General features: G+C 43.7%; 1 protein-coding gene across 1 annotated transcript; it reads right to left on the reverse strand.

Moving 5' to 3' along the window:
• Window positions 1-24,090, reverse strand: pigl (phosphatidylinositol glycan anchor biosynthesis, class L). The gene is made up of 7 exons (XM_066696193.1): window positions 23,745-24,090; window positions 21,112-21,211; window positions 7,284-7,374; window positions 4,709-4,776; window positions 3,166-3,197; window positions 711-844; window positions 1-535 (listed from the first exon to the last, which is right to left on the reverse strand). Exons 1-7 carry the CDS (start codon window positions 24,052-24,054, stop codon window positions 407-409), a joined length of 864 nt encoding a protein of 287 aa, XP_066552290.1. The 5' UTR covers window positions 24,055-24,090; the 3' UTR covers window positions 1-406.
• Between the last annotated feature and the right edge of the window lie 1,935 nt (window positions 24,091-26,025).

Here is a 26,025-nt window from a genome sequence, read left to right on the forward strand (position 1 = left end):
TTGATTTAAAGCCACATATAAAGTTTTATTCAAGTTGTAAACATAGAAACAGTGTTCAGTTTGGGACATTCAGAACCCACTTGGTCCTGCGCATCAGTGTTTCACATTTTTAAAGCTGTGACAGTACTTTCACATCCAGTGCATAAGAACAGGAGAGACCATCACTAACAAACTAATAATAATAATATACAAATAAAGATTCCCGTTGCATAGACATTTAGTAGATGCAGCATTTTAATGGGTACAATAGTTCAGAAAAACACTTATAGTTGTATTAAACATGAATATTGGTCCTCCCACCCTTTATCAGAGCGGAATATGGAAAGATCAATGTGTTTTTTATCCATTTGCGGATCAGTTGAGGATACGATCTGGTGTGCGCTCCCACGAGGCCCTCTTGTCCCTCTCAGTAGATTCTTGGCACCTGAGTGTCCTGGGAGATGAGCTGGAACGTGTTGACGAACATGTAGCGGGACAGCAGCAGGTAGACGTGGCGAAACCACAGCAGCTGACTCTGGTGGCGGTACATGGCTGCCTGAAAACAGGGACACGTGGATTGGACCCATTATTCCCAAAGCATGAAGGAAATTATGTAGTGCTTCTGTTTGAATTCCACCTCCTATGGCCTCAAATCAATGGCGTACATATAGTTAATACAAACAACCCTTTTCACCTACATAGCATCAGGCTCTGATGTCTGGTCCTCTTACCTTAGCTTGGACATATCCCCCCATCCCAATGATGGAAGTAAAATCGCATCTTCTCATCCAGCTGACGGGCAGCTCAGAGACCGACAGGTACTTCCTGAATAAGCCGACGGTCTCCAGGGCTAGAGCACAGCAGCCTGAGGGAGAAATGAAGTTGTGTTATTTCACAAAAATTGGCTCTCTTGCCAGTTCCACTGCCGATACACAACCTAAACCCCAGCCACGTGCACGAGCTGAAGAATATAGAGGAAAACGGTTGTAATAAGCGGATATTCTGTCAGTGTTTTAATTTCAGAAGCTCTGTTACGGTTCCTTTGCGTTGTAATTACTGTTCAGCTATATACCTCATGATTACATTGTGAGAATAGGTTAGAAGAAGATTAAAAGATAAAAAAGTTGAATGTTTATTTCTCGTTTGGGCTCCAGCTCCAAAGCTAATGGAGATGACTGGCGAGACTCCTTTTACTGGAGCAGCTCTGTGTTCAGTGTGGACTGTCCCTGACCTGCCTTTTTAATGTCAGTGATGAATCTGAGTGCAGTTTATCCTGTAATCGTCTTATTGTGAGCTTAACGAGCCCCTGAGGGGGAAATAAGTGGTTGTGCAAACTGGGCAATTATGTGTCAATTTATTTTTGCTGGGCACACAGGCTCCTGCGATTAAAGGAATGCCAGGTGGGAGACGCATCAACCGCTCTCCCATCAAGGGGATGCAAGCTGGAGCTGGCGACACAAACCCCCCAGTGGCAGGGTTTGCTGTGCATGAACTCTCAGACTGGCAGGGTAATGCATTTAAAGTGGCCTGTTTGTTTGGCGTTAATTCCCCCCCCCCCCCCCACGTTTAATTTAAAGTGATGGATTGCCTCTCGTTCATGAATGCCCTGACCGTTTAATGAGTGGAAAGGACAAACCTGCACTTTCCTGCCCCGCAAAGAAACAACTGTACCGCAGAGAGAAGCTTTCAAAGGACACACTCACTTGACATTGTAATGTTAATAATAGACATGAAAACAGGGCAGACTGGCAATTATTGAATCTTGATTTAGCCTGTTTTTGTTTGTGTTTTTGGGGATTACTTTCAGATGTCGGGGAGGGGCCGTGCCATTCCCTGTGGATCTGAACATTAATTTTCATCTGGGAGCTGATCATTTTCATAATTAAACCCTGTGCACCGGAGCGGTTTTGTCTTTCTGTCTTCAGATTATGTAAGAAGATGGTACTGGGGGGGGGGAATTAAGCTGAAAGAAACCTGAGCTTTCTCCGTTTTCGCTCCCATATGGTGTTTATGGGTTATTCCTGGCAGTGTCGTATTGGGGGGGTGCATGATATTCAACACATGAACAGACTGTTGTAATTCATATTCCCATCGGCTGGTGTCAACTGCATATCTGATAATGTCTCTTGACGCGCTTTGCAGTCCTGGGTTCAGTCTTTTAGTCTATTTTGTAATAACTCCTGGTGTAGCGAGAAAGTATCACCAATGCATCGCAAAGCTTTGCCTACCTACTATAAAAAAAGACTAGGATAAATCAGTAAACTTTTTGTGCCAATGCAGTAGGATCCCTGAGATCTATCCTCTGTATATATATCTCCTCTGTATAGTGAGAGTGGATATAGTTTGTTATTTTGCGAAGTTTGACTGCTGTAGCCAAATTGGAATATATGACTTTACCCACAAGCCCTTAGACAGCAGAATGAGGCTCCCTTAGTGAACTTGCCAAAGTCAGGCAGCAGATGTCGCCCTTCACTGGGGTTTTTCACCAGGGAAACCAAACCCTCCTAAATAGATCATAAGAAGATTCACGGGTCTCTTATTAATCCCAGAAATGGCCGGTCTTCATTAAAAAAAACAACAAGGGGACAACGATGACATATCAAACTTACTTTTTTAAATCGAATATTTAAAATTTAAAATCTTAATCATCCCATCCATCATCTGAAAAGGACAGAACGATAGATCCATGAAGAGCTCATTCATGCACAACTTCAGGCCGATATCTTCTGATCTGTCTTCAGTTCTGGAATTCCCTGCTTTTGAGTCAAGGTCACCAAAGATGGTGGCTGCGTTTTTATTTCACTACCTCGTTCTCTGAGTCAGTCGTCTTTCCCAATTGCGTGAAACTCTTCCGAGAAATTCAAACACAGGTGCTGCCTTGTGTGCCCTACGCTTGTGGTTTCTCTGAATGTGGTTCTTCTCGACCAATAGGGAGCCGCGTGTGACCCGTAGGTTGACTGTAGTAGTGGTGCCGGGGACTGCACCGGGGAATACCATCTCCAACCCTCGGCGCTTGGTTTCTTCAACAATTGGCTGTGTGTGTCTCACCTGTGGTATAGGGTTTTCACTCCAGATTCCCAGATAGACATTTGCATATCTTGTTGTACGTGATTACAGTCTGACTGTTGAAGGGAGACCAGCCTTATGCTTTGATCTTGTGTTTTTAACGTACAAAAAATTACTTACCTTCAGGGATTTTCCCAACTGAGGCGAGATAGCTGTTGGCAGAAGTAAAAGAATGAAAGAAAGAAAGTGTTACAAATATAGAGATTGACATCAGTAGTTTCTCAGAACATCGTTTCCAAATTCAGTATCAGTCTGTCTTATTCTTTTCCTGTTTTGACTTTTTTTGTCAGAAGAGGAAACATGCAAAGGCAGAAATTAGTTGTACTACTACTAATGAGAACAACAACAACAATCATACTGTTTTTATTACAATATCCATCTCTTATTAATCATTACCGAGACTAAAAATTTGATCGCAGTTAATGGAAAAGAAAAACTCCTCTGAACTCCATTCTAAGAACATGTTTTGCTCTCCCTCCCACACTGCTGTTGTTTCCTGAAGCCGAGCAATCATGCGGGTCGACAGAGTGACCCTGTGAACGGGGCACAGTCGGATCGGCCATGTAGGCCAGAGTTAAGAAAACAGCTTGTGTGCGTGGAAATGGTATGCGTGTTTGCCGTGTAGTTCGGTCCAGACGCAATCAGTTTCTTCAATCTGAAGTGTCTGTTCTACTGGCATAGCGCCAAGTGGGAGAGAGGTTAACATTTTTAAACTGCCCTCAGGGAAAAAAAAACCTTGGCAGCTGTCATGGGCAGAGCTTCCGAGCGAACAGACTTGTGGGACTTGGAGTTGTTTAAACTCTTGACGAGGGAGATATAGAGCATAATTCCATTACTGCATCAGGACCCTGGGATTATCCTTCAGAGCTGATCCCTAACCCTCAGTCTGCATTTTGACCAACTGATGCTACCAGTTGGAAAACTTTATCGACCAATTAACTTTTCTTTTTTGAAACCTCAAATTAATTTTGCAGTGGTTTTAAATGGGTGTCTGTCATTCCACCGTGCGTGCTTTGGAAGGCTTTAAACTATGCAAATGATAGAAAACAGAGCTCTGGAACAAGGACGTGGTTGGAAGTGGTTTCAGCTGTAAATTATAATTAGAGACCTACAATCCCGGTGAGTTCTGCTTATTGGAAGAGTTCCTCCATTCACTCCTCTGTCAACCAGACATTTAGCCTCATCTGCTATACTGTTTCAGGGCCTGCCCGTGTCTTTGACTCCTTTTGGAAGAGGACCGTGTCACAGGGTGACATTTTCCTCTTTCCTCCCTCTCGACCCCTTCCATGCTCTGAATCACGAACTGGCTATGGATCCCTGTCACAGCGCTGACTAGAGAGTGACGGTAGGTGGGGAGCTTTCTCTCTCTCTGGACAGGACTGGCTGGCTCATCGCCTGCAGAGTGAACATACAAGTTCTGCCTTGCCCTCCAGCTGGCTCATTCCTAGGACAGCTGGCTCCGGTCTGTGTAAATCGGACTCGGAGGACACCATGATCCACAGCTGATTGTGACCGAAGTGCAGTTCTGTGAGACGAGACACACCTAAAAAGTAGCTGGGTGGGCACCAGGCTCCTGCTAAATGTGGAGTAAGGGATCTTTGCAGGACACGAGGTTGTATGAAGTTACAATAGCGAAGTATTTATAGATGAGCTGGCAGTATACCTGATAGACCTGTAGATGGCGATGTGGTTGGGGTGGCCACTCACTCCACGGCCATCGAAAGTCAGCACCTGTGAAGACGGACCGTTATTCACGTAGGGAGAAACAACGTCTTGGATTTCCACGTCAGGAAGGATCCCTCCTTATAGATGATTGTGAAGATCATTGTCACACAGAAAAAGACACACACTTACGCAACACACACACACTATATTTTCAATGTACAAAACCAGACTGCAGCATTTTTACTTTGATTCTGCCTGATCTTCATGATGTTGTAACACAGCTGCACCAACAAACAAGTTGTGCTGTCTGAGAGGGCAGACGAATCACCGAGGAATGTGGACGTGGATGTTGTTTTTGTTTCCACAATGGCTCAGGACTACAGACACACTCGAGCTTGGCCAGGGACAACGACGGGCATTGTCAATGTCACATTACAGGATTTTACTTTTAAATTGTGATTCCCTCGGCCCAGCCGGCTGTGGAGTAAGATCATTCGAGAGTTTACTGTCTCTTTGTGTAAGTAATGGTTCACCCTGCGTGGTGGAACCGTTCCATGGTAAACAGCAGATCCAATTACAAGCATTTGCAGGAGAAAGTTTGTCTAGCTGTGGCCAAGTGGTCTTGAGTGTTTGCTGGATTCATGGTTAGGAGAGCACGTCCCAGTCCCTGAGAGCTGGGCCTACTTACCAGCAAACAGAAACATCACTTGGCAGGAGCACCCTGGTATTTAAAGGCTACCACATTCTCCTCATTCATGGCTTTCACTCCTTGGAAGAAGTGGGGACACAAGGGCAGATTCAAGAATAGACAGAGAACTGAATGCAGTGGTGAACACACAGACAGATGCTCTCGAGACTCAGTTGACCGCAAAAAAACAAACTAATCCATTTAAAGTCTAGTCCTCTGAGGCCGTCGGCGATGCAGGTAAACAAACAGTCGCGCAGTCGGCCTCGGTTTTTGTTCTGAGAGGATATGTGGCCTGTTTGACCCTAATGGACCGGCAGGAGTGACTGCTATTTCTGCTGCCTTTGGGCCAGAGAGGCCAAAACAAACAAAAAACAACAACAAGAAAAAAATACTTTCATTAGCGGAAGTCTGAGGCACTGCCAAAACAAACAGAGGATGCCAAATGGCTTCCGGAGTGGCGGCGGATGAATCCTGCTCCAGCATTGGATAAAGGGAAAATGAGAGAGAGCGAACGTCTCTGGATGACCCACGCAGTGTGTGCCGCACGCTGGCGGTGTCTGTATTGTTACTGACGCTCAGGGGCTCATCGTGGCCTAATCCGCATCTGCTAAAGCAAACAGTACTGGGGCCCTCGTCTGGGGGATGGTGGGATTCTCTCTTCCTTCCGAGGAAGTGGCCCGTCCAAGAAACACAACTCGACAAAACCGTGTTTTTATGAACTGGGCCAATATGAGAAAACCATCACCGGGTCTCGCGTTGGCCAAAGGAGTCGGACGGAGGATGCAGCCGCACAACCGGTTTACTTGCATATTTCTTTTCTTTCCTCCTAGGCATTTCCCGTCATAGGAAATGGTTTGCACACCTGTAAAGTTACACTGCGAATGTTTAAACCGTGTTTTCTGATTGGGATGTTGCCTGGTGGGATGCATAGCCCTTTTCAGCTCTCCCAAGTTTCTAATTTTAATCCACCTGCACACCTTCTGAGAAGCACTTCACACGTTATATGTTTTCTTGAAGTCTCAGTGCTGTTTATACTCTCAGTTCACTGACTGTCATCAGTTGTCAGTGAGTTGCTGTTATTGACATTATAGAGAATGAAAATGAGTTAATTGGCACCAATGTGAAGACAGATTGACAATTATTTATTTGTGTTGTTAAAGCCTCTCACTCCACTTTGGTTAGTCTTTAAGCGGTTATTGTTCCTCTTACGGATGATTTACAGTCTGAGGTTACATTACGAGAATACAAACGATAGCAACAGACGAGAAATGCAACGGAAATATGGTTTGCGATGTTCCTTTTCAGCACGGCATCAAAGGAGGGGGGGAGGTACCCTGGTAGTAAATTAATTATCATGAAATGCCTGAGTAGGAGCAATGTAATCCAGCAGACCATTCACCAAACACAAAGATACACAGGGATACAAATGTCCTAATTAGATTGCCATGAGAACCACTGGTCAGGTCTTGGTGACACAGACAGACCAGCGCATGTTTTGAAACGGATACACCGGGGACAGGATAGAAAGGCACTTGCATACATCCAGTTCAGGTTTTTCTAACTTAATTGAATCAGGACACGTCTGCTACATATGGGAGGAAAACCTAAAAGTTTTCCAGGAAAAAAAAAAGGTCAAAGAACAACCATGCTATCATTATTTATTACTTTGGTTCAGCTATACAAGTAGTCCAGTAAAAGCAAATTATGGATTCTGCAGAGCTGATCTACTGCAGCTTGCAGACAACTTTGGCTCAGTCTGTGTTACTGTCATAGCAGTGTAAAAACAAGCTTAGGAACTGCTTTCAAGAGATCCTCAGTTAAAGATTGTCTCCCTCCGTACCTTGTTGTTATTTAGGTTTGAATTAAAAAACATAGCAGCCCTTACCAGGTTGATGGAACTGGCCTGAACTTGCTTGAGGATCAGGGTAGAGACAAGGTGTGTGTCCCATTGCACGTCTGGATCATCTGGAAGTTCTCTGAAATGCAGGATTGGGTGGGGGGGATTATAAACATACTACAAATGGATTCCTTTGCGCCATGACATTTTCTGAAGCATGAATGTATTTTATGCTTTTTGAAAGGAGAAAGTCAAAACAAGAATGAAGACAAACACCCAGTATGGCCAAACAATTCACAGACGTCAGGTCTGACTTATCTCAGGGCTTTACATTTCAGGCTTTATCTCGCCACTGAGCGCTTATTGTCAGTTGTGCTTCTTTACATGGATTATATGTAAAGAACTGCTTCTGAAGGCAGTGGTTATGGTAACAAGCAGTACAAACTCACCGATATGATAAAATTACTAATTCATGAAAAGCTAATTAAATAATCACCTATGTGTTCAGATTTAGAGTCTGAAAGAACTGCAAACTGTAATTTTCGATATTCTAAGCAAGAGTTCATGCTCTCTTCAGATGTATCATCCAGTGAGACCAGATAAACTGAATGCTATAGGGTCAGTTTTAGATATAAAACCTTTACAAATAATAAAAAAACATTACATATATTGTTAATAACACACCACACATTTTGGCGATGAATTCACATATCACACTCAACCTTAAATTGCTTCTAAGTGACTTTGGTCCAATTTGGGAATTAAATGACTAGGCAGCTCCTGATCAACAGTGATTCATCCTTTTTGGCAAACATACTGGGTCATTTGGGTCTCTTTACTTCTGGAATTAGGGCTTCAGAGGAACATTTAAGTAACTGGTTAATGCCGGATGGTAACCTTTGCTTTCGTTGAAGTTTAGAACAACTGTCCAGTGCAGTGTAGGCTTTGGAAATGGGTTATTACTTGCTCTGTAACACATGTTTTTCCATCTTAAAGTAACAGTTCCTTAACTAATTCGCTTTTCTTCATCTCTTCTGAGTTCCTTCCTTTTTATTCAGTAAGTAGGCGGCTTTTCTTGGTATTGTTTGTGATTCAGCCGAGCCCAAGATGCCATTTTACGATTTGATTTACAGAGTGCAAACTGGGCTTGGCAGGGGTTAAAGGTCATGGGGTTCTTGCATAATATTGTGCTTAAGACCTTCATCCCAGGGAAAATGATTACAAGTCTCACAAGGGACTGAACTGCTCCTTTCTGTTCCACACTGACAACTTGATTACCAGCCTCCTAAAATATGGGTTTTCTGCTTTGAGCTCTGCCATTTGTAAATGGAAGGAAGGGTGGCATTTATCAGCCCACGTTGCAGTAAAGCCTGTTGGTCCTTCTTTGGCCTCAGCAACTAGGAATGTCTTTTGATCTTTGCAGCAAAATCAAAATGACCAACACGTCTTCCCCCATAATGAGGTTTCAGACTTCAATTCACAATTTTAAATGACAAATGAAGTAGCACCTGTACTACGTTTGTGGGCATCAGTGTCGAGGTTAACATTTTTTGTACTGATCCCTTTGTCTTTGCACCGTATCACCACGACAGACTGTGAGAAATACATTCTCTGAAAACTGAGGTTACTGACACCACACCAGTTACTCCCGCTGTAAAAAATAAATACATACATATACAAACTTTTGTGTAGTGGAAATGTAAGTCTTGCACATTTTCTTTAAAACAAATAATATATATACATGTCGTTCATCTCTCTTGGAAATACAACTTAATACCTGTGTCATTCTGACTTGCAGTTGTTTATTATTTTGCGTAGGGTTTGGATGCATCTTCCTGTGTGTGATTGTGCCTTTGATTGTATAGCTCAAGGGGTGGGGTTTCTGTAGAGCCCTGGAGGCTGTGTGCTGAGGCAGTGTGGCTGAGGACGTGTCATCAATATCTCTCCGTGACAAAGCCCAAAATGCCTTCAGTCACTATGCTTTTTTTTGGTGGTGGGAGGGGGCAGGGGTGTCTCTCCAGCAGAATCAAACATAAAGTGAAAGAGAGGCAGTGAAGCACAATCAAAATGGTTCAGACAGACAAAGGTCAAGGCAGTTCAAATGAAAACAACAGCCCCAGGCCTCGCTTCATTAGATTGGGGGGAGAGAGAGAGAGAGGAAAAAAAAAAAAAGTCTGCTTTGCGAGACAGTTTAACCCCTTATTTACTAAATAACTAAACCCCCCTTTCAAATTCTCTAACATCCTCCCACTGACCCAGTGCCCCTTTAATCAATTTTTTACATTTAATCTCCAGTTCATCCTTATTCAGTCTTGTATTGTAACCTAAATGTCTCTGGGATCAGTCTGAGAAACATTGTCAATCTTCACCTTTAATTATGTGAAGAAGAGAGGGAAGAATGTGTCAAAGCCTGGGTTTACCCTGCCAGATACCCACATATAAAGATTATTTAAGGACACGGATCAACTGGGGTTACTTGGTAAGCAGGCCTCTAATACAGGAATGTAAATTATAACATGTCATAGTATACCGTTTCACTTTTTCCCACAGCAGAGGAATCAGGGAAAGCATTTGCAGATTAATTGGTTGGATGTCTCCTCTACAAAATTAGAAACACATTGACATCGGTTATACTTGTATTTAAAAAAGAACCAACTAGAGACAGAGACCCCAACCCCATGTTAAGACTCTAGAGAGAGAAACGTGACTATATTGTGATAATATTTCTCCTACTTCTATACTTCTGCAAATATGTGCATTTGATAATTTACCTGCTTATCAATGCACTTTCAGCAGTGAGGCTAGAGTTGTCACGATATGTCAATCTGCTCGGTCGCAGTGTTGAAGAACCAGCTGGGTTTCCGGCAGGCGTTCTCACGGGGCCGCTGTTTACTCTGACTCCCTCAAACAGGGATTCCTGGCAATTTAATCTCCTGAACCACAACAAACAGCCCAACAGTGAAAGGGGCGTGACATGAGTTTCAGCAGGGATGCAGTGTAGGGGTCTCCGGGGCCCGTCCAATCTGTCACTCTGCACCTGACCTGACAGCCCATGACACGGCGAAGAATGTCAACAAATAACTGTGTAAACAGCAGCTTACGTGACAGACTCTGAACTGTCAGTACCTTCAAGGCAGCCTGAACATACAGCCATGCAGCATTGTCCCGGAGACAGGCAGCCCAACATGCAGTTCTTGAAACCTTGGTTTTGCAATGCACCGTGTGACCTACCTCTGTGCATCTGTGTTTTACTGAAGGTAAAATTCTGCACTGCCACTGTCAGCCCTTATTTTGCAAAAACGTGTTATATTCTAGTGCCACATCTGGTGGCGGCAGCTGGTTTCGGATCAGATTGTGATTTACTCTCATGGTTTGGCACAATGGCAACAATTCTCATTTCCTGTTGTTCCAGTACTGGCCCCACTCTCGCACCCGGCCATATGTGGGTGATGGTGGAGGTTCAGCCGCTCAGTCACTGAACCCTCAGCACCTGACAGAGGCCCTCTGCCCTGTCCTGCTGACAGGTTTTGTGAACAGCAGTGTGAACACAGCTCTCAACACGGCCAAGAACAGCAGATTTCCTTTCTGCGCTGCCAGCAGGTAACTGCTTTTGTTGTGCTTTTTTAAAACAAATTTGATGTACAAATAAAATAAACTGCACAGTATCTCTGCCACACAGTTTGATACCATTGCCCTGCATGTTTCACCAGCCTAGTTGTGCCAGATATACAATTGAAATTTATATTTACAAGAATAATAAACTGTTGTTCCCACGGGCCACAGAACAGGTCGTGTGTCTTTGATATTAATAATGGGACAGAGAGGGTAATTTAAAAAGATCTGAATAAACATTGACCTGAGGTAAAAAATAAATAAATAGTGAAGTGCACTTTGCGTTGTATAAGGCGGTATAGAATAAAACTGTTGCCAAACCTGCGAAGCCGGCCAGTGCACACAGCGGTCAGGCGGGGTTGTTTGTTTACACAGCCGAGATGCCAGGGCTACCAGGCGGGGGACGGTCTCTCCCTCACACTGTGCAGAGAGCAGAGACAATGCTGTTCTTGTTTCCCTGGGAGGGGAGGTCTTCAGATGACAGAATCAACTCTTTATTTTGCCCTTTGCATTTCCACTACTTTGCGTTCCTCAGCTGATAGTCAAGCCCTGGATTTGTCCTCAGACACGTCCACAGTTCGACACTGAACCAGGGCTGTGAGCAGAGGAGCTGAGGTCCCGGCATCTCAAACCACGGCCGACATCCTCCCTTTTTCGATTAGCTTTTAAAATAAGCAGGATAATAATCAGGTATGAGGTGTAAAGTAAGTTCAACATGTGTCGTACAGTGACCTCTCTGCCTGACACCGTGCCGGACTGGCGGGGGACGTGGCACTGAAAGTGTTAACAGTTCCTGTCCCTCCGCGCTCCGAGGTCACAAGGCCAGATAACAGAGAGTAATGGTCTGAAAATGCGGCACATTTACTCAGGATGAATAGAGCTGGCCCTGCCCCCTGGGCCCCGCGCCTTGGGATGGGTCTGCCGTGGCTGTCAGGGAGTGTGATGGATCAGAACACAAATCAACTGCTGCCGGGGTCATCCGGGGTCGTGTTGTAGGTGCCGAGGGGAGGGGAGCGGGATTGGTAAACAAAAAGAAAAAGTGTCCTGCCCTCCGTGCTTAACACCAATATTCTAATGAATGTCCACAGATGGTCTTCCTCACTTCTGCACACCGTATGTGGGGGGTGGGGGGGGGGGGATCAAACAGACCAGCTGTAACAGAAAGATACATTTTTATACATTTATTATGTTTTCTTCCCCTCCAGAAAAGTAGCAGAATCGTCAACTCCCGTGCTAGATCATTTTACAAAGCCAAAATATTGTGTGCATCATTCTGTGTGGTAGGCGTCTATAATTAGTACAGTATCTCTATAATTAGTCATCGTGTGCATTGTCACACCAGGGGCCACTCCTCACTGTGATAGTTAGTGTCACACACAAACACATTTCTAGGCTGACGTTTAAAGACCTGTATTGCCCAGCTTGCCTAATTCACCCTCAAAATCGGCCTTCTGTAGTGCATGTCTACTAAAGCGAAATTGCTCTAATACAGTAATTACATTGCCTGTCTGCCCCGTGACAAACTCTTAGGGACTGAAGCAATTTAATGTTTTTAATTACAGACGGAGACGATTCTGCTGTAGATACCATGTTAAACAAGCGCAGAAATTACCCTGTATTCCACCACTTAAACTCAGTCCAAATCAAATGACCTTTAACAGTTGTTTCCATCGGACAATACAGTACAATAATAAGGTTACTTCGGATTACAATCGCATCATATTAATTTCATGTACAAGCTCCCAGGTAGTAGTGTTGTCCACACACAACCATAATCTGCAGTAAATTTGGGAGGAAGATAGACCCAATCTCACGCCTGACTTCTGCCTTTTCCAAGCAGAAGTATCTGTCAACGAACACACTTTTCCAGCATCTGTCGCTTGGCCTCCCTCCCCCACACGAAACACAGCCTTTGCTGCAGTTCCTCGGCTCATTCCACCTGGTGGGAGGGATCCCATGGCCTCGTCCTCGTGGCCGGGTCACTGTCCCTTAGTCAAGCGAGCCTCAGCCAGAATAAACTCAATCTACCTTATACGTACATCTGCTGGGGTTGTCCAAACTCCTAAAGTAATTTTAACTGGTGGGACGTTACAGTGTAGCTCAGCTCTTAACTCAGCTATTACTGGACCTCAGGTGAAAGGAAAAGAAAGGAAAAATGCTCACAATATACATGGCTGATCTACATGACCTTTCTCATGCAATACGCTGGCAGAGTATCGGCTTAATTGACATGCGGTGTGCTGGCTTTGCTATAGCAACAGTGTGTCGGCCTAGAGTAACCCCTGTCTTTTGCTGCTTTGCATGTAGATCTCTAATTGCCCACAAGCATCTGAATGCAGTTGTTGAACTTTGGCCTACTAGCAAAGCCGCCTGTTTTGATTGACAGTCTGATCACATGGGCCAGGAACTACAAGCCAACAAATGAGCTTCCATCCTGTACACACAGTACACACAGACTTTAACTCCTCTGTGAGCTTTTCAATATCCTGTCTGCGCAAGTGGTACGTTTCTGAAGTTTAACTTCCAGCCTTACACTGCCTCTCAACTGAACCGTAAAAGCTTGCACAGCTGTTGCCTGTGTCTGATCCAGTCGAGGACACCTGCTTTGTCTGAATACCGATTATCATGTAAGAAATCAGGCTGGATATTACATGTGAATGTCTGTGAGGTTGTAAAGGGTAAACTTGTAGAAAACAGTGCTTCCTAAGGCACTTCTAAATTCCCACTTCAGCCGAGTGTCAGACGGGGCATGTCAATGGCTTGCTAAGGCCTCCATTCGAAGGGGTTTCCCCCGATTAAGGTAAAGGGCTCATGCTCAGTCCAGACCCAATACAGGAACAGTACCAGGCCTGGCAAATCTCAGAGCAATTCTTTGTCCATTACTCTCAGTACAGAAAGGTTGCAGTGCTGTATGTGGCAATCAATTTATAATTAAATAGAGGCTGCTGACAAGGAGTGGGAATAAAATATCAGGCAAACACTGACAGCTTCTCTGCATTGTGGATTACCTCTGTGCAGAGGTGAAACAAAATATAACATTTAAAACCACTTACTGTCTTTCTCCGAGAGAGAGACACAGTTTATAGTGCTTTTGAATAATCTTTCTGACAAACTGGCCCATACCTTATGAAAACTGAACAGATACACTTCAGATACTCCACACATTTTAATATTTAAGATGGTTTGGTTTTGTCAATGAGACTTTAGTTTGTCACATAAGTGTATGATCTCATGACCTTTCTCAAGCAATGATCTGGCGCAGTTTCTGCTTAATCAACATCCTGTGTAAAATCAGGGACTCGTTGTTGGCAGCCTGACAAGAATAAAGAGGGCAGGGAAGTACGTATGTGGAACCCCTCAATGAATATGTTCAGATTATAGGAATCAGTGTTCAAACCCCACTTCATACCCCATCGTATGTCACACTTTCCACATATATTTGTTTATTTGATCATTTCAAATTCAACACACTGTTACTGTCGTTACATTTTCCTGATGTTTGTCAGTTTCACAGAAAGAGTGAATAATAAAAACAGCATCCCCACGACATCTGCCCATACAGCAGACTCACAGAATGGTAATCCAGTGAAATGTACTTCACGCAGATGTAAATAAAAAACACCACCTAAAATGAATGGGCAAGTGAAGGGAAAGCCGATTTGGTGTCCGCTGCTCAGCCGAGAGTCTTCCACGGGTCCCGATTGACTGCTGGGTCCCTGAAGTCCTCGACTCCCTTTATGGCTCAGCGTAGCCCGGGGGCGTGTGGGGGCAGCACAGAAGCACTGGAACAAGGGCAGATCTGGGCTGATTACAAAGGACCCACAAAGCTTTGGGCCTGAGAGACTCAACACGGCTGTCCTGGTCATTAAGCACTAAGCCCCTCCAGTCAGCCTGACACTGGATCCTAAGACCAAGCGGGGGTGGGGGAGGCGCTGCCACAGTTTCTTTTAAGATGAGGGTTGAGGACTATAGAAGAACATCCCCTTAAAGACTGGCCAATCGCTCATTATTATTTTACATCAAAGACCTGTATGATTGCAATGACTGGATTAGAGGGTCTGAGTTATATTTAAACAGACACCCTTAAAACGAGTCTTCTTCGATGACGCAATCTCCTGAATGTGCTTTATCATCAGCCAAAGGCGACTCGTTGGTCAGGACTTCCAGCCCCTCCCACCATATGGATCAGCACATCTGAACTCCTATGGGAAAGCGTCTGTGATGGAATAAGCACGTAGCTTAGTGCAGCACCCCACTGTGAGAGCCTAATATGCATTATTGTGCAGGAAACGGCAGTATTTTGGACCTAACCAGGCATTTTTTACTATATAATAATGGTCGCTCAACTTTAGATCTAACCTGTCTGTCCGATATAAACATCACGTTTAAAACAATCCAACAATATCCACTGTGCTCCATCGACGGTGTGTATTGGATCATTCCACCGGCCGTCATGGCACTCGACACAACGGCAGCAGGATAACACAACATGACAGAGAGGCCGGGCCCTGGTTTATAATGACGGTGATTGTGGCCCGGAGGATTCCTATTACTAATCCCCTGGTCACCTCCAGTGCTCCCCTGCAGAGCCAGGCCCAGCTGCGGGACGACTGCATTGATCCAGAATTAGCATCACTCCTGCAGGCACACACAGGGCTACTGCTTCAAAGGACATTCACTTCAGCCGAGCACTGTCAGTGACAGAGAGGCAGTCGTGTATGCAACTGCATGTCAAGATGTTCAGTGTGTCCAGGGTTTGGGTCAGAGCTCCCCCGGTGACTGATGTCAGGCTCTGTCAACCTGTCAGTTAAAGTCTTGGTGGGACTCTAGATCTTGGCCTTGCTCTGATGCAAAACACCACAAAAGCCAAACACTCAGTTTGGTGTGGCTGCTGTAAACAGACAAACAGCAGGTCACTTTGACCTACATAGCAACATCTGTGAAACTGGGCCGCAGTTTTGAACACCACCATCTGATGAGGGGAGTCTGAGAGACAGAGTTCAATGCAAAAAAGCACATGCATGCAGTAGCACAGGCACTGGAGAATGGAGTATTGCTTTTCAGGATGGAGAGGGCCAGGAAAGATACCAAGTAGACCGACGTGGATCAAAGTTCAACAATATCTGACTGTAAAAAGAGACAATAAATCGAGTGAGAGAGAGTATGAGAGAGAAACGGCGACTGCAGCAGCAACGTACCGTAGGACTGCAGGTTCTGGGAAGTCGGCCAGCTTATTATGGAAAGCTCCAGGTCAATGGTTAAGTTCAAATACCAGTCTTGGCAGGCCACCATGTGTAATCTCACATGCAGACAGCACCTGCATTCTCAGAAGCACAAGGACTCTTCCAAGTACAGCCACTGGGGCTGACCGAGGCAAAGGTCAGACACGCAGGGAGAACGATAAACCCCATCGGAGGAATTACCGGTGCTCTCTATTTCTAAATCTTAACTTTGGTTCCTCTTTATTTGCATTAAATTGTCATTCTTGTGTTTTTATTGGGGTTTTCATGTTTTAGCGTTTTTGTCTTCCCGAAATTAAGACCTAATCTAAACAGTGATATTATTGTTTGTTTTCTTTAGTTTTAAATGTATACTGACCTTGAGGAATAAACCTAGGAGGGCAAACAAGTGTTAAAGTGAAGTCTAGACCCCCTCTCTCCCTCCTCCAGCAACTGCTCACAAAAGTGTCAGAACAGGGCCATTTGATAACAGGATTGAAGACTGATTTCATTCTGGGCAGGACTCACGTTCCAGGGTTCATTTCTCAACCTGCTCTAGCTAGTTAAGTAGCTTTCATCCCCGGAAAATATGGGAGCGTTGAACCTGGAGTAATTTCTTTTAGTATCATTTTACAACTCAAAACAAATGGTTTTGTTAGAAGAAATCACTGATAAAGAATACATGCCCAGGTGGAAACAGCCAAGGGAGATAAACATGCAAAACACACAGTACAATGGAGTACACACAATCATTTATTTGTATTTATTATGGGATGCGTAAACCATGACAAAGCAGGGTCACAGACCCACAAGACACTAATGGGGTCAAAGGAAATATCTTTTCAGTAACATGGAGGGAATAAAAGTGTACCTCTTTATCTGTGGTTTATTTGTTTATTCGGCATCAGAGCGTGGGTACTTGAATTACCAAATGAAAAACACATGCTTAACAGACATTAACGTCCCTGGCCTGTCTCTGTCCTCGTCAGGTTTACACTGTCCAAGTGGCTGTGTTTTTGCAGGCTTAGTGGACAACAAGACGCAATATTGAAAGGAATGCGATACTCTGAAAGTCAGCTATTTTGGCGTTTTGGATGACCCCGAACTTGGCTGCCGTTGACATTCTTTGCAAAACATGTATTCAGAAATTAGACCTTCTCGACACAGCGGTTTGGCCAGTGAACCACAGCAGAGGGGTAAGTATCCTAGCGACATAGAACGATGTGCTCTTTAAACTGTGCCTTTTCCCCAGAACATTATGTGGGATTTGACATGTAGTTGCTTCGCAAAATCTAAAGAGACCAAATTCCTATGTTTATTCAGGACAGGAAACAAAGTGAGTGGATATCTGTGGGTTTGATTTAGGTTGAACGTGTGGACTGCATTTAAGGCTAGAGGTTGGTTATAGTGGTGATTGGCTATTTAAGCTACAATTTTCACTAGGATTATGTTTAGGGTTCAGGGCTCGGCCTACTGTTATTCTCAAACTCTTGATTTAAATGGAAAATACAAATGCATAGTCCTCATCATCAGTGCTGTCACTGATCACTCGGCAGTCACATTCATTCTAATATTAATATTAAATCTAAAGAAGAGACAGGATTTGTGAGAGTATCCACATATTGCCCAGATGGTTGTCATATTTTATGATGCATCGTTTCGTTTTTAATCAGTGTCATCAGTCGAACCCATCGGCGGCACTGGTACTTATGCAAAAAATATCAAGCTACAATATTTTCTTAGATTTCAGCCTTGAGTTCAGATAAAGTTTAGCAACCTTCATTGTTTATGTATTTTGTGTTGTACAGTGTGCTGAAACTTCCACTTTAATCTGAAATACTACACAATTCAGATGTGGATAGAAATTATGTAATACAAAATCTAAACAATGCTCGACACAGACATGTTTTCACCTATCCTTGGCCGTTTTTCTTGTCAGGTTCCTCCCAGAGGGCAAATGTGGCTTGGGTGAAAACAAGGAATAATCTTTCTGTGGAAACTCATTTACCCTGCCGGTCTTTTGGCCAGCGTCACAGTGAGGCCACTGAATCATTCATGAGTGCCTTTGTGGGGTAATTATTACTTCACAATCCAAACTAATGTACACCCTCCAGGACGTTCATTTCGCAACGGCCAACAACGGAGTATGTCATTGGGCTTCATCACTGGATTCATATGTCTAGGCTGATAAGACAAGAAGGATGCCCTACTTTATAGAAATGAGGCAACACCACTCCCCATCCCCAACCCCAACCCATACCGTCCTCTCCTGCTATTGCTCTATGGCCATGTTTCAATATATTGGTTTGGATAGCATTGATTGATTTTGGTTTTTGGACTTGGGAATCATAACAGAATTTGTATGACTATTGATTACGGTTTCTGATCCTAAATGAACTCTAGGTGATTTTTCAAACATCACCGAATTGAAAAGTATAGGCCCTGATGGGAGACACTGTGAAGCCACTGAGAGTTAAACACAGCCAGACAGACTGTGCCGAAGCCAGGATCAGGGCTGGGCCGTAATGGACCCCTGTCTGAAGTTCATCCCATCCAGTTCTTATATGTTCTTATTCCATCACCAGCTCCAGCCCACAGGGCCCTGCTCCCCTTTGTTCAAGACTGGGAGGGCTGTCTAGCTGATGAATAGACCTGGGGGTGGGGGGGGCAGGTCCGTGCTCAGCATGGCTCGGCAGAGTATTTATTAAAACCTCAGGCCATTCAGGGGGCAGATTGGCCTTTTGATCTGTATAGCCCTAGCCTGGCACACTGACCTTCTGAGCTCTTGGTAGAGCTATATTTGTTTTTGGTTTCTTCCTGCAGAAGCAGAGCACAAGAATACAAACTGGAGGATGAATGGAGTGAATGGAAACCGGTCAGGACAGGGAAAATGCGGCCCGGTGATGTGGGAGTGATGTCACAGTGGGGCAGAGTTACAGTAATCAGAATAATAATGTTATTATTAATGCAGTTATGCCTACATTAGCTGTAGCAGGCTTGATTTGTAACTTTAATTAACGGTGAATGAATGCTTGGGGTTTCAGCGTGTGAGGAGCATGTTTTGCTTATCTACAGGGTCTGCAGGTTGGCGAGCAAGTGCTGGAAAGAGCTCCTTCAATGCCTCCTTGGCTTTGTGATCCAATTCTTTAAGGCCCTCAGTGACAGAGACACCCAATACATCAGGCTGCCATGGCCACTCTGGTATGAATGAGCGCCGGGTGATTTGTGACCACCTACTGGTTCACTCTGAAGACCCCAGCCCGGGGGGAGGGGTTCGACTCGGATTGGTGCCTCTTAATGGGAGTCCACTCAGGGTTCAGGGCTGCAGGCCATGTGTGTGTGCGCGTCTGTGGCCATTTGTTCACGGTGCCCTGCCTGGTGGGCCGGGTCTTCACACCAAGGCTCACTGTCAACACCCATATTTGAGTAACTAACTGAACACAAGTCAGTGCGTCTCTCGTGCTGCAGCTGAAAACAGCCTTAGCTGAGCCCACCACCACAGGTCAGAACAAAGAGTCTGAATATGATGCCGGTGTTAGGATGATTAATTGGTACCCCTGTTTGAAATCTGTACTGTATCATTTGGATGTTTAAACAATGTTTAAATATGTGGCAGCGGTAAGTTCAATTAGGCAAACGGATGAAGTTAGAAATGGTCTTACAGTGACATCCAGGTTGTGTGTAGAGCATTTTTAAGAGTAATTTAGTCAATTTTGCTTGAACATAAAGTGATAAAAGTAGCAGCACATTTTGGTACGGGTTTCAGTAAAAAAAATCACAACACAAAAATGGTTACCAACATAGATGTAACTACCCGACTGCTCATTCTAATATGGTGGGGCCGTGCAGATTCCTGCCAAAATGCCGCAAAGTGTTTACTGAGAAAAACAGCTGACGGTCATTGCACTTCTTAGGAAAACTAGTAATGATGCCGTAAAAGCATTTTATTGTAGCCTTTAGCTTTCTTACAAACTCGGTGAACTTGGGAAACACTTGCATCACCGGGTCATTCTGGGAAGAACGGGCTGCACTTTCCTGCTAGGAAAGATCATTTCAGTTCATGGGTTTTGTTTCACAACAATCTCAGCTCTTCGGCGAATCAGACAGCCACGCAGAATTACAACTGACGGATCTTTAATCCCTTCTGGATTAAACATACACGTCTGAATATTGCCTACCTAAATCTGGCTCACCTTTAATAAAGACACACAGCCCAAATTAATAGGCATCACTTCGGTGAGCCGTGTCTCTGTGTTGTATATTCAGGGGGCAGATCTTTCATGTCGAGAAAAGGGGATCCTGCTGTAACATGCACGCTCTGTCACAGCCTCAGTCCTACACCTCACTAGTGAGTAATAGAAGTGTTTACCCCTATGCATCTTTCATGCCAGGTTGGCTTAGTAATGATCCGTATAGACCTTGGCAGCTCGACTGCCTGAAAGATGCTTGTGCAGACCTGTGATTTTATTTACATATACAGTAATAAATTCCTCTGAACAAACCACCTCCTCAGGCATGACACAATGCAAAGTCCACTTTGATGTTATATCTCTACCGTCATCCACAATAGACTGTCTTTCATCTTAGCATTGTTGGAATAGTTTCCCACACTGGGAAATACCAATTGAGGTCCCACCAACAAAGGCCTCCACTAAGAGTACAGGTTGTGCCATATCTGTTCCAGATTTCCCTGGTTTTATTAAACTTGGCCTATTAGTAGTTGACTTTTTAGACGATTCCCCAGAGAATGACACAAAACTGAGCCAGCATATCCTGAGTGATTCCCAGTCTTTCCCACTCAGTTTGCAGAGTCCAGCTGTGTATAGCTAGCTCAGTGATGTCTTTAGCTCTGCTGTTTACTTGCCAGTGGCCTGACTGTACTTGCGTTGTAGGATATATGTATGTTGTCTTCACCCCTGTCATGGTATGAGGTTTAAATGGTAAGTTGAGTTGGCCAGTATTTGCTGATTACAAAATTTAGCTCCATTTAAAAATATATACTTTTAAAATAATAGCCCTGCTACGTGGGCCAGTGACTCCCTCACCTGTGGTCAACGACAGTGACGTGAACGGCTGGGATTCCCAGGACCTCACAGCTCTGAAGGAGTTCCTTCTTTCGCAGTTCCCCTTGGCCATAGTAATTTCCTAAATTAAAAACAAAACAACTTTGAAAACACGCAGCTGAAGGCAATCGTGTAGTTATATTATGCAATTATTTTGTATGTATTTATATCCCCCAAAAGTCCACGTGATTTATAACCCAAGCCGACTATTTCCTGGTGTTCAGAATGGTGTTTTACATGTATTGTGTATTGAGCTTTAGACCTAGTATTGCTCGGGACTACTTGTTTTCCTGTTTGTAACTGAGGACCGTGATGTGTGGTAGAGTGGCCATGGGGAATGTGATAGTGTGCGTGTGAGAGGAATGCAAATGGACCGACACGCCCAACAAACATTCACCATGACTCATGGCTTTAACACTCTCTCCATCCCGACAAAAGCACAGTGGACCCCTGTTCATTTCTCTCTCTAAACTTGACAGCTCTGACCTGTGACCTATCGAACTGCTTATTCGGGCTCATCATCCTTCTTGCCCTTTATTTTTAGGAATGAAATCAGTCTGAAGACAACCCATATTGCATTATTGTGTTCCCAAAATTAGTTATTAAACCACTTTATAATCTGTAGCTTCAGCATTTTGTACAGTTCTTTGCACATTTATTTTTAATGTATAAACAGTGCTACGCAACATTCCAGTTCAAATGAATGTAGCTACAGTAGTTAAGATGTATGTTCACCAGTTAATATACATGTAGGCCTATGGCTTTCTAAACATTTTTTTACCTAGTGTTATATTTACATTGTACATTCTTCACACCAAATGATTTGTCGTATCACGTATATCATGTTTTTAACCCCACTGGGGTTAACAGAGAAAGTGTGGGGGCATGTCATTTTTATTCTCTTTTATACAGATGTTGCAAATATATAATAACAGATATCACTTATTATGTAACCAACTAGTTTGCAATTGTGTTCGCAGCAGTAGAACAATATCGATAATATACTCTGCAAAAAAAAAAAAACATCCCTTTTTCAGAACACTGTATTTTAAAGATAATTTTGTAAAAATCTAAATAACTTTACAGATCTTTATTGTAAAGGGTTTAAACAATGTTTTCCATGCTTGTTCAATGAACCATAAACAAGAAATGAACATGCACCTGTGGAACGGTCGTTAAGACACTAACAGCTTACAGATGGTAGGCGATTAAGGTCACAGTTATAAAAACTTAGGACACTAAAGAGCCCTTTCTACCGACTCTGAAAAACACCAGAAGAAAGATGCCCAGGTCCCTGCTCATCTGCGTGAACGTGCCTTAGGCATGCTGCAAGGAGGCATGAGGACTGCAGATGTGGCCAGGGCAATAAATTGCAATGTCCGTACTGTGAGACGCCTAACAGCGCTACGGGAGATAGGAAGGACAGCTGATCGTCCTCGCAGTGGCCGACCACGTGTAACAACACCTGCACAGGATCGGTACATCCGAATATCACACCTGCGGGACAGGTACAGGACGGCAACAACAACTGCCCGGGTTACACCAGGAACGCACAATCCCTCCATCAGTGCTCAGACTGTCCGCAATAGGCTGAGAGAGGCTGGACTGAGGGCTTGTAGACCTGTTGTAAGGCAGGTCCTCACCAGACATCACCGGCAACAACGTCGCCTATGGGCACAAACCCACCTTCGCTGGACGTGATTTCCTGCAAGACAGGAGTGTTAGTGTCTGCCACGGCCAGCGAAGAGCCCGGATCTCAATCCCATTGAGCACGTCTGGGACCTGTTGGATCAGAGGGTGAAGGCTAGGGCCATTCCCCCCAGAAATGTCTGGGAACTTGCAAGTGCCTTGGTGGAAGAGTGGGGTAACATCTCACAGCAAGAACTGGCAGATCTGGGTCAGTCCATGAGGAGGAGATGCACTGCAGGACTTAATGCAGCTGGTGGCCACAGCAGATACTGACTGTTACTTTTGATTTTGACCCCCCTTTGTTCAGGGACACATTATCCCATTTCTGTTAGTCACATGTCTGTGAAACGTGTTCAGTTTATGTCTTAATTGTTGAATCTTTTTATGTTCATACAAATATTTACACGTAAAGTTTGCTGAAAATAAAAGCAGCAGTTTTTTGCTGAGTTTATAACATATAAGCCGACAATATTATCAACACACTTAATACAGATCTGTTATCACTGACCTAAGATGTATAGATGTATATACAGCACAGGGTTTAATAAACGATGTAGGGGAAGCTTATTAAATGATTTGACCTTAGTTTGAAAGAGGAATCGGCTTGATTTTAGTTCAGTGTAGTTATTACAGAAACAAATCAAAGTGATATTGAAATGCAACATATCAGTAAGAGTTCTTAATGGATTGGGTGACTTGGACACATTTCTCCACAATGGCGCGATGTAGGTAAGGGGGATCTTTGCCAGCTTTGACATTTAATATCAAGTTGTTTTATTTGTTTTAATATAGCTAGATGCAACACTAGCTGGGATCTGAATGCGACAAAAGATGCCGGTTATGCCTGCCAAGTGCGATGTACTTGCGATGCACCACGACACCACTCGTAGCATCGTTTTCATTGTACACGCATCTGCACAACCTACCTGACGACAAGCATAACAGATGCACGGCAGCGTTGATCTCCAGCAGCTGTAGGACGGTGGGTGCGAAGAACATGCACTCGTCGTCGGGGTGCGCGGTGACCAGCAGGGCCCGGATGCCGTCCGCAGCGGGCTGCTCGTCGGACGGACACGGATGCGGACCATGCGTGCTTTTGCTCCGAGAAGCGCAGCCTCGCCCGATCAGTGCCAATAAACGCGCCTTTCCAGTCCTCGTCGTGAGCAGTCGCTGCTGGTTATATAGTACTTTAATCCAGACGCAGTACAAAATTACAGCCAGCGCAAATGACAACATGCTTCGCTGGCCGTAACAAAAAACACTCCGGGCTGCCCCGCTCTCTCTCGTTTACTGCGTTCCTGTGCACATTTAATTCACGTTAAACACCGATCCTTAAATACACAACATATATTTTACAGAAAGGGGTATAAAATGCGCCTGATTGTGCATTGTAGAAATACATTATCCCCTTGTTAAGTATACATTATATTTAAGGTACTTAATCGTATAGTGTGTGTAGGCTATACAGTCGCCTCCAAAATGATTGCCACCCTTGATAAAGAGTTACCAAAAAGTCAGTATTAAATAAACAACAGAGCTGTATATTTAATCAAAAATATGGGAAAACTATATTGTATTATACTAATACAATTTCTCAGAGAAAAAGTTTTTTTTTCTTTCTTATTTATTTCTCATAAAGACAGCTGTCAAAATGATTGGCACCCCTACAAATTATTATAAATTAAATCAAACAGAATTAAATCTACGTGAACGTTCTACTTTTCTAAGTACATCCGGGCTTGCTGTTGCACTGGGGTAGAGAAAGGAGGTAACACGCCTGCAAAATCCGTCTGTCATCCATCACCATGGGGGGAAGCACAGAATTCAAAAGCAGTGGGAAAGGGGTAAACCTGCCTGCTACACTGTGAGGGTGGTTATTCGGGGGGCATGATAGAGGGATCTAGGGGCCACAGCTGGAGAATTACAGAACTTGGTTGCATCTTGGGTCCCTGGAGCCGGGGTTGTGTCATATTGTGCGTCCCCTGACAGATTACTTTATGAATTGCCCCACAGTGCATGCTGGTTTGGGTAGGAATTTGCTTCACGGCAATCAATTTAAATATAAATCATGCACATAAAAAACTAACCTACATTGTGCTAGTAATTCAAATACATTCTAATGCAGACTGTTTTATGAAGCCAGATGTCAAGTCGGCAGTAGCCTATATGATGAAGAGTAAATAATTAACATAGGGCCTAATGATTTTAAATCTGATTTGAATTACTGTTGGCAATAGTAATATTGCAATTATGCGCATGCGCAATCAATAGTGGAATGCAGGATTCCAGGGGATGCAGAATATTACACAACACGTTTCTTCATGTCGAAATAAAAGTTGTTGAAAAGATGGAGCTCCCTCTTCAGTTATAGTTGTTATGAATCTGTAAAAGAAAGGGTGTGCTAACAAACGAAAGAAGGGTGTGTAAAGAAGGATGTATATACATTAATAATCTCATACCTACTTTAAAATATTTTGATTTATCTTATGTTATGGAACTGTTTTGCTTCCACTGGTCTTGAAGCCCTTGTTTATGTCAATGGCATCATAAAATCAACCGAATACCAGGATATTTAACCAAACACCTGGTTGTCTCTGGACATTCCAGCAAGACAGTGATCCCAAGCAAACATAAAAATCCACAAATAAATGGTTAATTGACCAAAATCATCCACACTTTGCAATGGCCATCTCAGTCTCCGGAATTGAATCCCATTGAAAAGCTGTGGTTTGAATTGAAGAGGGCAGGCCATAAGTGTAGACCAAAGGATATCAAGGATCTGGAAAGACTCCGAATGGAGGAATGGTCTAAGATCCCTTCCAATGTGATCTCCAATTTCATAAATTATATAAAAAAGAGAAGGATGCACAGAGTACTGAAATCAAGGGTGCCAATAATTGTGTCACTTATTAATAAAAAATAAAAATCAATATATATATATATATATATATATATATATATATATATATATATATATACAGTACAGTTATTACAATATACAATTACCTGTGTTGTTTATTTTATACAGCTTGTTTTGCTTATCTTTCATATGTATGTATATAATACTTTACATACTGTTTCTCATTATAACAATATGAGGTGATGGTGAGCAGTTTATGATCATAGTACTAGGCTGCCATCAAGAACAGGGGAACATTTATTTATTTACACGCTACCCTCCCCCGTTCCACCACATTGACACGGAAA

The sequence above is a fragment of the Amia ocellicauda genome, chromosome 22 (genome assembly GCF_036373705.1).
Source record: "Amia ocellicauda isolate fAmiCal2 chromosome 22, fAmiCal2.hap1, whole genome shotgun sequence".
Classification (NCBI taxonomy): domain Eukaryota; kingdom Metazoa; phylum Chordata; class Actinopteri; order Amiiformes; family Amiidae; genus Amia; species Amia ocellicauda.

Excerpts from the sequence above, each read along its gene's own strand:
- pigl (XM_066696193.1), bottom strand. The coding sequence starts at position 24,054 with ATGTTGTCATTTGCGCTGGCTGTAATTTTGTACTGCGTCTGGATTAAA. Across the intron at positions 845-3,165 it reads AGTTGGGAAAATCCCTGAAG|GCTGCTGTGCTCTAGCCCTG; the intron begins GTAAGTAATTTT and ends TTTCTCCCTCAG. Across the intron at positions 536-710 it reads GGGGATATGTCCAAGCTAAG|GCAGCCATGTACCGCCACCA; the intron begins GTAAGAGGACCA and ends CCCTGTTTTCAG.